Source organism: Etheostoma spectabile, chromosome 9 (assembly GCF_008692095.1).
Source record: "Etheostoma spectabile isolate EspeVRDwgs_2016 chromosome 9, UIUC_Espe_1.0, whole genome shotgun sequence".
NCBI lineage: Eukaryota > Metazoa > Chordata > Actinopteri > Perciformes > Percidae > Etheostoma > Etheostoma spectabile.
Window position 1 is genome coordinate 23104293 of NC_045741.1, and position 13770 is coordinate 23118062.

Below are 13770 nucleotides of genomic sequence, written 5' to 3' on the forward strand. Positions count from 1 at the left end.
CCTCTTCAGATGAATCTGAAAAGATCCCTTGCAACAAGATCCAAGACGTAGGCAGAGTCTGCCCTGGGGCTTTCAGGTGCAGAGGCACATCTCTGCATTAATGACTATCAACAGAACTACAGAATGTATGCATATGGCAGATACAGGCCCCTACCATCCTTTCAAATGGGCCACACTTACCAGTGAGTCAAAGAAAAGCATAACTGCCAACAGCAAAAACAGTACACATAAATACATGTTGACACTTAAAGCTTTACTGAAGAAGGTGAACATGAGCTGGCAAGTGGGACAAGACTCTACAAGCCCAATGTTTAGAGGAGAAACAGTGACCTGCAACTACTCATGGCATTCCTCAGAGACACATTCATTAACACAAAACATCCTACCCTGTCTGGGGGAAAGAGTCAGTCCGTTCCTTTATGTGTCTGGAAAACCTTGAAAGCCCCAAAAAGACAAAGACAGGCACCCACACCCTTAGTCAGGGGCGTAGCATTGGCCAACAATGAGCAGGCCATGGCTGCACCTAAATCACATGATTAGGTCTTTTAATTTTCCACAGCGTAACTGGCCATTTGTTTATTCATTGCATGTTTTCCAAAACAAAGGAAGAATGTGAAAATTTGCAAGTAGATGTGAAAAGGATGATAAAAGCGTTTGTCTATTTATATTAGCAGTAGGATAGACTGCAGACCTATTCGAGGGGCAGAGTCCCCGCCTCTCGCCGAATGCATGATGGGTTACGCTCCACTTCAATGTGAGTTTGTGCAAGATGGGTGGTATAGGAGAGAGACAGATTGATAGATTTGCAACCTTTTGGGTTCCACATCATCATATTTCATTTCAAAGTTATAATCTGGCACTGAAAAAAATTGTACTTGTCAACAATAAACAAAATGACTTAAAGTGTATTAGGTAAGTGTGTAAAAATACATAGTGACGCTATGTGTCTCCTCAGAATGAGAGTCAGCAGTCAGCCGTAAGAGGAGAACGGGGAGCTGTGCCGACTCACTGTCTAATAAACTCTAATCTCATTAGACCTCTAACAGGCTCCAGTCTGGATTTACACAGCAAGGAGGGAGGAGGTACATGGCAGAAATATGTGGACAAATACAGCTTGTGTCAGTGTCTCATAAGAGAAAATTACAGGTGGCTCCAAAATCCCTGACATGCACTGTCCGGAAGGCCCCAGCTACTTGGAGTCCTCCGTGGGAAATACAGAGGAGGAAAGACAAAATTGTGAGTGTGTTGAGAGAGCAGGAATGAATAGACCAAACCCCTCTTGAAAAGTCCCAAGTGGAAAGCAGTAAGTATGTGTTTGCCAGTATGTGGGCAGTGTGAGGGTGTAATGACTGGGTTCTGTCGCGCAGGCAGAGGTCAGCCAGTCGGCCAAGAGGAAAGGCTTCAACAACAGTATGATGTCATCAAAGAGGGCCAGCGTGACTCATCGACCTCAGACGAGGGAGGTGCAAAGGAATTTTAATGAGATGCCTCTACATAAGGAACCCATAAACAACATTCTTTTCCGGTGTAGAAATAAATCTACAAAGAGATGGGCCAAAACACACCACAACTTCATTATAAATAATAAGTGGGAAACAAAAGATTTTGCAATGTCTTGTGGGTAGCATTAGACATCTTCCTTTCAATCAGCAGCCAATAACACTAAATTAAAAGGCTGTTTAGCTTCCTGTTTGTTCAGAGTCAATTCAGTGGATTTGAAGACAAGTAACGGCAGGTGGAGGAGGCCATCAAACATAAGAGGTCTATAAAAAGGAGAAAACCTTTTTTTCCTAAAGCTCTCATTACCAAAGACGAGACAATGACCTAATTACATTCCCAGGAGCTGAGTAGGAAAGAATAGCGTCTTATTTCCCTTCATCTAAACACACAAAGACTGACACACATACCAACACACTTGTATCTAATAAGTTATTATTATCACATAAGCAATACTGCATATATTCCAGAGTTCTAAATGTAACCTAAACTCTAAAGTGTGGCACAACATCATTAAAAATGAACCTGAAAGCTTTTATGACAAAAACAGAAATGATAGTAAATGAAACTATTTTGAGTCTGAGGGAGTACTGGCTCAACAAATTTGCAGAAAGCACTCTCTAATCCTTCTTCCCTTTTGCTCATCGGCATCCGACCCCTGACTGCCGGGACTCCTGAACCCTGACCTTTGACTTCCAGACAGCTCCAATGGCTTTACTCACTCTCAGGCAAAAATACCACTGGACTATCTGTTTTCAATCTGTGTGAACAAAATACTGTGTTATATGAGTCAACAAGGGCAAGGGAAAGACAAAACATCCATGTAAGAGCGCACCACAGAGGTGAGTCATCAAGCTGACTGTGAAGGGCCAGACAACCACAGCTGTACATTCAAGACGACGAGCCTTTTCATTCCCCTCATCAAAGAAAGGCCTGGCCAGAGTGTCAAACAACTGCTTCAACTCTGGAGAGATGGTAAGAGGAGGGGCAGAAAGCTGACTGTGCAAGGTTACTCGCTAAACATTTGTCCCTTTTGGTCCCGACGCCTTCACTTAACACTCATCAGCTTCTGTTACTGGTAGCCTTCCATAGACACACAATCTCTCTTGGCCACTATACATGTGTCGGCCAGTCAGTAAGATCAGAGGGGACCCAAAACAAAACCCTGTTGTGCATGTGTCAGGCAGTCCCCACTGCTGTCCCCTCCCAGCCATAATCTGGCCATATAAGAATTGGAGGTGGAGCTTTGCCTGAACAGGGACACGGCACCAGAGGAGCTGCTTTAAGCTTTGAGATACCCCCAAATAACGGGGGACAGACGACAAACAATAAAGATGTGGGACTGAGAGGGGCAGTCACCCAGGGGCAGTGAAGCGCTCAGTCCCCATGAAAGCAGCACTGGCCAGAGATCAGACTGGGCAATCGGCTGGAGCTTTGATCTCTGCCTTTTATGTTCAGAAAACATTACACCTGCACAGCCATGTCTACTCTTGTTCTCTGTCAGCAGCAGAATGCCTTAGGACGGCGGAGTAGGCTTGAGGGGCCCTATCAGTCAATAAAATAAAATTCTACAGAACAATTGGAAACGCAAGAAAAATCTGAATCAGAATGCACTCATGCACAATTATACACACTCAGACACAAACACTTTCATACACTGTGTGCATTAGGGAGGATCTATGCCTACACTGAGGGAGTATAATAAACTGTCAATCTTAAAAACATAAGAGGGGTGAAATAATGTGGTAGTTTCAAATGTCCACCTCTTTATCTCCAACAAACAGGCTTTTCAGAAGCCAGGGGAATTCCACAATTCACAAACAGCTTTGAAATAAGCACGAATCCTCTGAAGTGATACTATGGCAAATGAGGCGGGTCCCCCAGTAGCGATTTACAGCAAGGTCTCTGATCTTCATACCTGCATGGCCAGGCAGACACACTATCAGCGCTTTGACATTCCAATGATTCTACACGGGACCTTGACATCTTTTCATCTACCTTATCCTCCCTACGTGGAGACGAGAGGTGCTCAAGGAGGTGCCCGCGGGTTTTCCACATCTCTACTCTCACATTTTTCAAGTTTTCAACATGCAATCGTATTAAAGCAAGTGACATTTAGGTATATTTATGGCATAAATGGTATTTATCCTGATAATCAAGAGTTAGCGTAAGACAATATTATTTACTTGATACTGTAACGTTTTATATATTCTGCTATGTGCCGATATTAAAATTCCACAACTAAAGAAAAACAGCAGTTTTTGTTAGCGGTTCAATAAATTTACAGTAAAATGGCACCAAAAACACGAAAGCACTAGCCTACATGCCAGAGCATCTGTTATGCCCCTGACACACCAACCCGACGGCCGACCCTTGCCAGAAAAGGCCGTCGGACTGATCCGTCTCCCCGAGTTGGTCAAAAAAGTTCCTCAGAACACACCGAAGCATCGAGACGTGATACATCTGTATTGTCGCATAAAAATGAAAAGCAGCAGCTGATTGGACAAACGAGACATGTGGGTCTGGGTTCTCTGGAAATTCAAAGCCAGACTGTCATGGCGGCTTGTTCAGAATACAATAATTTATTTTACTATATTTTACTCATCGAAACGTGTTCTTGAAAACATTTTAAGGAGAAATAGGTCATGCAGCTGCTGAATCGGTCTTCATTACAGATCCACAAAGGTCAGTTTAAAAGATTTTCCTCAGATTTTGAGAGACTCTAGTCACGCTCATCCCACTCCTCGTTTCCAGGTTTGCACTCCACCGATCAGATTGCTCATTTGAGTCTGACTGCCGGCAGTGCCCGTCTTCCAACTTAGAACGTCAGGTCGGCCAAAATGAAGGCCGACGGCCCTTCCAACGGCACGGAACACACCGAACAGACTTAAGTCACTGACCTCGCCAGACTGTCCGACAGCCAATTATCGGGTTGGTGTGTCACAGCCTTTAACCTCAGCATTTGCTTTCATCTGGTTTCCATGTGAGTTTTAGGACAAAAACACTGACGAGTTAAAGTCAACCTGTATTTTCTTGGGCTTACAGAAGCTCATCTCTCTCTCATCTATTTAAATAAAGGTGCTGAAACACTACACTTTACAGCTTTTCTCAGCACTGCAGCTTAAACCACCACCCTGTAGTCCCACCCTGCATTTCTCACCCACAATCACAAGCTGCACTACAGCAGGGATGTCACCTGCAAGAAAGACTTTGGCATATGACATTGTCAGCAACTAAGACAGAACTGAGAATTCTTCTTACAATAAAAGCCCAGCTGCCGTCGGCAAAGAGAGCAGAATCATTTGTTGGCTCCACTGCTAACTGCTCACAATCATTGCCATTAGTTGGGCTTCTAGTCAACTGGCTGGCTTTTGGATCACCACGATAACAGTAAATCCGCAGCAAAGATTAGAGAGCCAGTAATGCAACATGCTGCTTGTAATCCACACAGATTTTCTCTCTTCTGTTTTAGCTTGACCCAAACAATGGGAGGCACAGATTCGTGCTCACTGATCCATGTACAGTCACAGTGAGTATACTCACCCGTACAAGAGTGCTCTTAGCCTGAGCTCGCTGGGGTTGTGCTCCTGGGGTGCCCTGGTCCCTGGTTCCACTGTTGTGTGCTCTGGCCACGGCTCCAGACGTACCATTTGTGCAGACTGGAGCCCCAGGACCAGCCCTTCGAGGCCTCTGCTTGATGCCATCCAACAGGCGCACAAGAAGGATGTTGCTGGGGAGTTCATCAACAGCACACTCCACCAACGTGCGGCACTCTGGGCAGCGCAACTCTCCACGTGAGCCTAGGATGCCTTGGAGACATCTGCGGCAGAAGGTGTGCTGACAGGGAAGAACCTTCGCCGAAGCATCCAGTCGCTCTAGACAAACAGGGCACTCAAGCAAATCCAACAATACTGACTCGTCCATTCTCTGCGTGCTCTGCCACTAATTCAGCAGAAAAACATGATGCTGATTTTGTTTGGAAGCAGGACCAGTACTGTCACGTCACTCCCATACCTCGGCTGTGGCCATGGCATCTGCATCAGCTGTAAAACAGGGTCAAGACATGCAAATGAATCAACTGTGCACACGAGAAATAGGTCATGGTAAGCATGCAACAGACATCGCATATGGCTGATAACTGTAATGTGGCTTCATCTGTTGAGCATGGGAAATGTAAAATTTCACTGAAAAACTGACACATTCACGCCACATTTCCTGCTGCAGTAATGAGCTGACAACACTGGCAAAAACACAGAACTACTGTCATTAGAGTAACCAATGAGGGATTAAAGGCGACGTTAATCTGACTTCTCGACAGCAGATAATTGCACCTAAACCTGATCTTGGAACCTAAACCTTAGACCCTGGTCCACACGCCATCACCGCGACAAAATAAGAGAAAGCTACAGCAACAGTCCCGGGGGTGAATGACTGGGATTTGTCTTTCTATAAAGGCGGACATTACAACATGTTTCAATGATACAAACCCAGATATTCCAAGCTTTCACAGCGAGTGTGTGAGCTAACGTTACTCCGGAAAAATGTCAATATTACGTAACACTTAACTAACGGCATGAAAAACGTGGACTGATACTTTTTTATGACACTCAGCAGCTGTGGTAGTGTTATCTCGGACTCGCCAGAACTAAAACTACCAACGTGCAAATTAAAGTAGCTAAGTTTGCTAGCCGACACCGCTCGCTAGCGAGGGGGCTACTTTGATGTTGTAACGTTTCCGTTAACAATTAACAAGTTTTACAGCATTCGTAACTATTACTTAACACATATTTTCTATAACTTCTGGTACGAAAGCAAAGTATCTCTTTAGTGAACACTTAAAAACCATTCGCCCAATAAAAGCAATTGAGTTTACCTCTTCAAAAACAGGACTCCTCCTCTTGTTGCCCCGTATCTCCGAATTTTTTGCTTTCTTGCTAACGTTATAGTTAGCGAGCCACCTGGAATATACAAAATATACAAGCTGCTTATCTGAATTATTTGTCAGGCAGATACTGTTCTTACGATATGTTTTCCTTACAGCGTATAGTGTGAAATGACTTCTGTCAGATACTGAAGTTAAACCTAACATGAAAAGGACACAGGCGACACAACGGAACTCCAACTGCACCGAGCGCCATGCTAGTAGTACGATACTTGTGTTCTGCTGGACGGTGTTGCTGGAAACAAGCGAGAGGGGAGAGGGGAGAGGGGAGAGGGGGGGGGAAGCATGTGGGATTCAAGGGTCGTCGGAAAAGGGCGTGAATTATGGTAGGAAAGTGGAAAGGACACTAAACGAGCCAGCAAATGAGCTGTAAGGTTTGCAAATAGGTAGAAGTTGTTAACTGTGTTAGTAATTGGACGACGATACTGTGCTCCTTTGTTGAAAAAACCCAGATCCAAGCTCTCCTTTGTTCCACAGGCCATTATTGCACTCATGCCTCTATATTGTTATATTGTTCTGTTTAGAGTATGTATATATTAGTGTGTATATTTTTTGTTTTGGTTGTTTTGGTTTTGGTTTATGTGTAAGCACAGTGTGAGCAACAATGCTCCAAAGAAAAAATCCTCGTATGTGTCCTCATACCTGGCGAATAAAGCTGATTCTGATTCTGATTCTGATTAAACTCCTTAATAATGAAGGTCCCGTACGATGATAGATATATTTTGTGTATTTACTGTAATTTCTCTTTCTCCCAGCTGGTCTGGAACTACACCCCCCCCCCCTCCTCATATTACTTTGGTCCATGGTATGAGTGGTGGTGTACATTTGTTGTGTTTTTTCTTCCTGCTTGCCTTATCTGTGCTAATGTTTTAATACCATGTGATATGATTTTTTACTGCAACATAATTTCCCCATAGGGACAATAAACATGAACTGAACTGAACTAATTGAAACAGTAATTGATTACATATAAAACGTTAAGATTAATACAACAACAAACCGGCACGAATAATCTCTGTGATTTTACCTTTTTTATATTTTATTTTTACAGTCATGGTTCTGGGACTGGACATTACTGTCACCATCCATCATCTATGACTGTCACTCTCCTTGATTTCTCGTAGAACTAACCAATTCTACAAACAAAATTCAAAATTCTGTCCTTATTAATATTTAGATAGGCCTAACATTATTTTCTTCCAAAAGTAGCCTACAGCCTTATAATAATCTACCTGAGGACTACCACCATGGAAATTAGGAATTTCCGAGCTGCACCAGAAGGCAGCGTCTAGCGTTGTCAAACGGGCGTGAACTTAATCGTCATGTAATGATGTGTCAAGAAAAGCAGCATCTTTTCCCAGGCGGAGTGAAAAAAACTTGTTTTTTATTTCATTTTTTTTTTTTGGCAACCCTCATGGACTTGTTGTGTTATTAGCTGAAAGTCAGCAATCTTGGCAACGTGGTTGAATTGCATAGCTACTTCATGTATCTCCAATGTATGGATGCTCTCTGTTGCATTTCAGCAGCATTCTCTGTTCACTTACATTCATAGAACAATTTCAGATGCAATGAAGAGTTGTGCGGACGCACTGCTGTTTTTCTTGATATAATAAATACCAATAGCTGGTCTAGGCTACTCACTTTCCCAGACACTCTTTTACTCTTATTGTTGCACCATGTTGTAACTGAATAAGGACATCTGGTGGTCACCTCTATCAGAAGAGTCTATCTACTACTCTGCTTCTATTATCACAAAGTCAGTTAAGTTATTAATGTTTAATAAGAGTTTGTGTGTCTATAGTATGCACCTATCACCAAGGCAAATTCCAGGTATGGTATATATTATTATAATACTGTTGTGTATGGGTAAATATATGAATGTGAATAGACTGTTTGAATATACATTTTCATTGATTACAGATTTATCATCTCTGTAGACTTATTATTTTGTAATTAATTTATGTATATAATAGGGTAGAAAGGGTATAAAGGGTAGAAGTAGGCTACATAAGTTTGACTTCTTCCTAATCATTTTTGCATATACACCCCCCTATGTTAAAATACAGGGGCATAAGTACACACCCCCCTATGTTTGTACAATACAGGGGGCTGTATTATATACCCCCCTATGTTAAAATAGGGCGGGTCATAAGTATCACCCCCCTAGTTAAGATCAGGCATACTTAAGGCACCCCCCTATGTTAAAATACAGGGCATAATATAACACCCCCCTATTTTAAATACAGGGGCAAGTATAACAACACCCCCCTATGTTAAAATACCAGGGCATAAGTATCACCCCCTATGTTAAAATACAGGGGCATAAGTAAACCCCCCTATGTTAATACAGGCATAAGTATCACCCCCCTATGTTAGATACAGGGGCATAATATCACCCCCCTATGTTAAAATACGGGGCATAGTCTATACACCCCCCTATGTAATACAAGGCATGGAGTATAACCCCCCTATGTTAATACAGGGCATGATATACCCCTATTTTAAGGGCATAAGTATACACCCCCCTATGTTAAATACAGGGGCATAAGTATACACACCTATGTTTAAATACAGGGCATAAGTATCACCCCCCTATGTTAAAAATACAGGGGCAATAAGTATCAACCCCCCTATGTATAATACAGGGGCATAAGTATAACCCCCCTATGTTAAAATACAGGCATGAAGTATCACCCCCTATGTTAAATACAGGGGTAATTACACCCCCTATGTTAAATACAGGGGCATAAGTATACACCCCCCTATGTTAAAATAAGCGGTCATAAGTTATACACCCCCCTATGTTAAAATCAGAGGGCATAGTATACACCCCCCTATGTTAAAATACAGGGGCATAAGTATACACCCCCCTATGTAAAATACAGGGGCATAGATATACACCCCCTTTTTAAAACAGGGGCATAGTATACACCCCCTATGTTAAAATACAGGCATAACTATAACCCCCCTATGTTAAAATCAGGGGCATAAGTATACACCCCTATGTTAAAATACGGGGCATAAGTATACACCCCTATGTAATACAGGGGCATAAGTATCACCCCCCTATGTTAAATACAGGGGCATAAGTATACACCCCCCTATGTTAAAATACAGGGGCATAAGTATACACCCCTATGTTAAAATACAGGCATAAGTAACACCCCCCTATGTTAAAAACAGGGGCATAAGTATACACCCCCTAGGTTAAAATACAGGGGCATAAGTATACACCCCCTATGTTAAATACAGGGGCATAAGTATACACCCCCTATGTTAAATAACAGGGGCATAAGTATACACACCCTATGTTAAATACAGGGGCATAAGTTATACACCCCCCTATGTTAAATACAGTCAAGTATCACACCCCCCTAGTTAAAATACGGGCTGAGTATCACCCCCGTATGTTAAAATACAGGGGCATAAGTATTCACCCCCTATGTTAACAATACGGGCATGAGTATACCCCCCTATTGTTAAAATACAGGGCATACTTAACACACCCTATGTTAAAAACAGGGGCATAAGTATACACCCCCTATTTAATACAGGGCATAAGTATACACCCCCCTATGGTTAACATACAGTGCATAAAGTAAAAAACACCCCCCTTGTTAAAAATACAGGGGCATAAGTATACACCCCCCTATGTTAAAATACAGGGGCATAAATAGAGGTTTGTCAGTACTGGAAATAATGGAGTTTTATTTTTGTTATTTAATTGTTTTTTTATTACTATTTTTTCTGATTTATTTATTCACATGTTCAAAATAAAGATATTAATCAATCAACTACTGTGGTGAGAAACTTTCTGATTCTGAGGCTGTATTTTTATTATGGCAGCTAGAAATAAATGGTGTTTTATGAAATGACACTTGTTCTTATTGCGTTTAATGTGATCTTTGCAACAAACAAGAACCTTAAAACCCTGGATTATGCTATTGTTTATCTTTTCTTAAGGCAAAAGTAAACCGATGGGCCGTCATTGGCTGATATAAAAGCCCCACAGGGAGAGCACTTCTCCCAAAGGCACTGCTTTTATTACAAAAAACACCTTTGGAATAGACCTTTGACTCCTAATGACCTTGGCAGCAAAGGCACAAAACTACTTGAAGGAGATGACAGCAAGTGAGGCACAGCCAGGCAATAAACACGTGATTTATTTCTATCTCATTTGGAGGACGCTGCCTATTGAGCAAAAGGGAGAGATGAAGGAGAGCAAGAAAATAGCAATAAAGAAGTAGATTTATACGGAGGTGGCTCTCGTCTGTCACATGTGATCCCATGGGTGCTGGCAGGAGCCCTTGGGTCATATTTCCTCACCGCGAAGAGGCAGGGAATCCGCCCCTCCACCTCAACTGAGACAATGGCCCCTGCCCTCATTTTCTGCTTGACCCATATGCATTACGCAACAAACACACACACACACACACACACACACCACACACACACACACCACACACACACACACACACACACACACACACACACACACACACACACACACACACACACACAACACCAAACACACACACACAACACACAAACACACACACACACACACACACACACACACACACACACTTATTCAGAAAGGCAGCAGGAATGATTTGTAGTCTTTGAAAGGCAATCATCTTTCATAATGACTGCACCTGAAGGCAAAAACAAGATCACACACACACACACACACAAACACACACGTGATGGAGGTGACAGCTATGTTATTGCCTGTAAATGGGGACAAGGAAAGCAGGAAGAGGACATGACAAGACATATGTCCCAATCTCCAGGTATGGGATGAACCTTGGCAGAAATATTGCCTCTATCGTACAGCCTATTAGTGTAAATAGATGTCCAAGATATGTTTTGAGACGCATAAAATACTATAAGATAATATTTTTTTGAAAAGCAAAGTGCAGATGAGATTGTTGTTACTTAAGAGTGTTGTTCACAAGTTGACAATATTGCATAATTCACTTTTTAAAACAACAGACCAACATTTCGAGGGCTTGATATGCTAATGAGTTCAGGACACTCACATCCAGTGATCACCATTTGTTTTACGCTACATTGATAAGACTTTCAAACTTACTAACTCAGCCAGAGGCAACCAGCTTTTTAAATTAGATCAGGGACCATAGCTGAATGTCAATGAATGCCGCTTATAACGGTTGAGTGCATTTATTTCTCTGTGGGGTAATTTTTCCCTTTGGGAGCTGGGATCAAGCCAAACACAGACCTTATAGAAAATTCAAATCAAAATTTTAATGAATTTCTTCCGGAGGAAAATGCCAAACAGAGAACATGGGTGGGAATCAGGGTTTAAAATTAACCCCATCTTCTAGCCAAATGCTGGCTGATTTGCTTAACTCAGCAGCCCAAAAAAAAAAAAACTTTGAACACGTAAAATTTGAATTTGAACATGCACTGGCCATTTGCCTAGTGGAGAAGTTAATTTTGAACCCTGGTAGGACTGTATCCTTCCTAAGTCATATTCGGATCTATCTTTTTGATTTCCTCATAGCCCGGTCTAATTTGACCAGTTAATATCTAACAGAAATCATGAACAAAGAACTCAAGTGATCTGTTGCATTCGGTCTATACAGATGAACTTAACCACTATGTCTTTCTTTTGTGTGTAACTAGTAAACTTCAATAGGCCCAGAAAACCAGTAGAAATGCAAATTTAAAAAAAAAAAATCTCTGTCAGAAAAAGTTGACATTCACAAACAAAATCAACACTGGTGCTATAAACTGACTCCAGACTGAGCCCAAAATGTCATTTCTTTATGAAATACTTTAAAGAAAGCCATGAGCATTTTCAGAACACTGTCTCTTTTCATTGTATTGCCTATCTTATGTACTCAATATACCTCTTAACAAGTAAAATGTGTGTGTGTGTGTGTGTGAGATCGCTGAGAAATTGCCACCATTGCATGATATGAGCCACATAGCAGGACATAAAATAGAATTACCAAATCTGAAATGGAACAAACACAACGCCACCATGCAGCATAAATATTGAATGAAGTGTTCTGTTGTGCATGACATGTCACAGCTTTAAGTGCTATTCCTCTCGGTCCTTTGACTACCAGTATAAGTAAAGTTAAAGTGGATCGTATGCAAGGCCAGAGTCAGCCAGAACCAATCCCACACATAACACAATGACACTTAATGTGAAATTGACTAAGCATTTGCATATTCAACATGACATACAACGTGCAACCTCAGCTTGAAAGTGCATGCTCAGAGTTTATATTTGAAATTTAATGATGCCTATTATTTCAGCACAGATGAAAAAAGTTTGCAGTTTAATTTTAATGAAGGCAGATCCATGCTAGGCTGGGTGTTTAAGATCTGCCAGCGTCGTCCATCAAAGCTGGAAGACAAGGTGTAAATGGGTTGTTGGGAACAAAATGCCTTGTTATCTTGATCTGGACTCATAGGATAGAGGAAATAATTTAATGTCAGGATATGCTGCAAAGCTCCTCGGTTTGTTTATCGTTATTGGGAAGATGCTACAGCCAATTACTCAGAGGAAACACACCTTCTTCTCCTGTCACACTAAATCAGACATGGTGGTAGAACACTGGAGGCTCTTGTTATATTATTCCACAGGGATTGCAACAACAAATAAATCTTGCTAGCTGACAGAAAGGTTACTGGCCTGTTGAAGAGCTGTGGATAGTACTCAACAGTGGCACCACAGTCACAGTAAAGCCAAATGAGTTTTCTGTCAAAACTTCACATTTTACATCCTTAAGTCCAAATTCCACAATAAAAACCCTGAACTTCATGGAGCTGTCCATTCACATTAAACACTATATATTTCTACTATATCCTGTTGCAGCATTAAGAACACTGTTAGAACAGTCTAGGACTTGTTGCATCTCCCATGGCGTACTTGAACCGTTTGTATTAAATACACTAGTAGCTGTATACTGTTATATGCTCAATAAAAATAAAAACACTTCACATTTCAAATCCAAGACTCTTAATAAAGCATTTATCATGATTTAGGACAGCTGATTTGTAAGCACAGTAATGTTAGCCAAACTTTACAGTCATGGGCAGAATATGAAACAATGCCCCCCCCCTCCCCCCCACCTCTTCTACAATGAGCATACACAGACTTAATAGTTTAAAAATATATATTTTGTTCTTGGTTTTCCGTCTTTGTAGTCATTACACATCTATCTGGTTTTGTGTCTCTTTGTCGTCATTTTGGATCACTTTGTAGTTGTTTTTTCTGTGGCTGTTTTGCCCATTTTTGTAGTCCTTTTGCAGCTCTTTGTAGTCATTATGAGTCTCTTCCTGGTTGGTGCATG

The 13770-nt window shown here is 41.6% G+C and overlaps 1 protein-coding gene across 2 annotated transcripts in view; it reads right to left on the bottom strand.

Moving 5' to 3' along the window:
• sh3rf1 (SH3 domain containing ring finger 1) overlaps positions 1–6682 on the bottom strand; it is a 30148-nt gene extending 23466 nt beyond the window's left edge. Inside the window, exons 1-3 of one of the 2 annotated variants that reach the window (XM_032525867.1) lie at positions 6536–6682; positions 6371–6455; positions 5041–5540 (exon numbers count right to left, since the gene is read on the bottom strand). In XM_032525867.1, coding sequence (XP_032381758.1) covers positions 5041–5421 — 381 coding nt within the window. In that variant the 5' untranslated portion in view covers positions 5422–5540; positions 6371–6455; positions 6536–6682. Of the gene's footprint in view, positions 1–5040; positions 5541–6370 lie in introns of both variants that reach the window. The other variant, XM_032525866.1, reaches the window with a different exon arrangement.
• Between the last annotated feature and the right edge of the window lie 7088 nt (positions 6683–13770).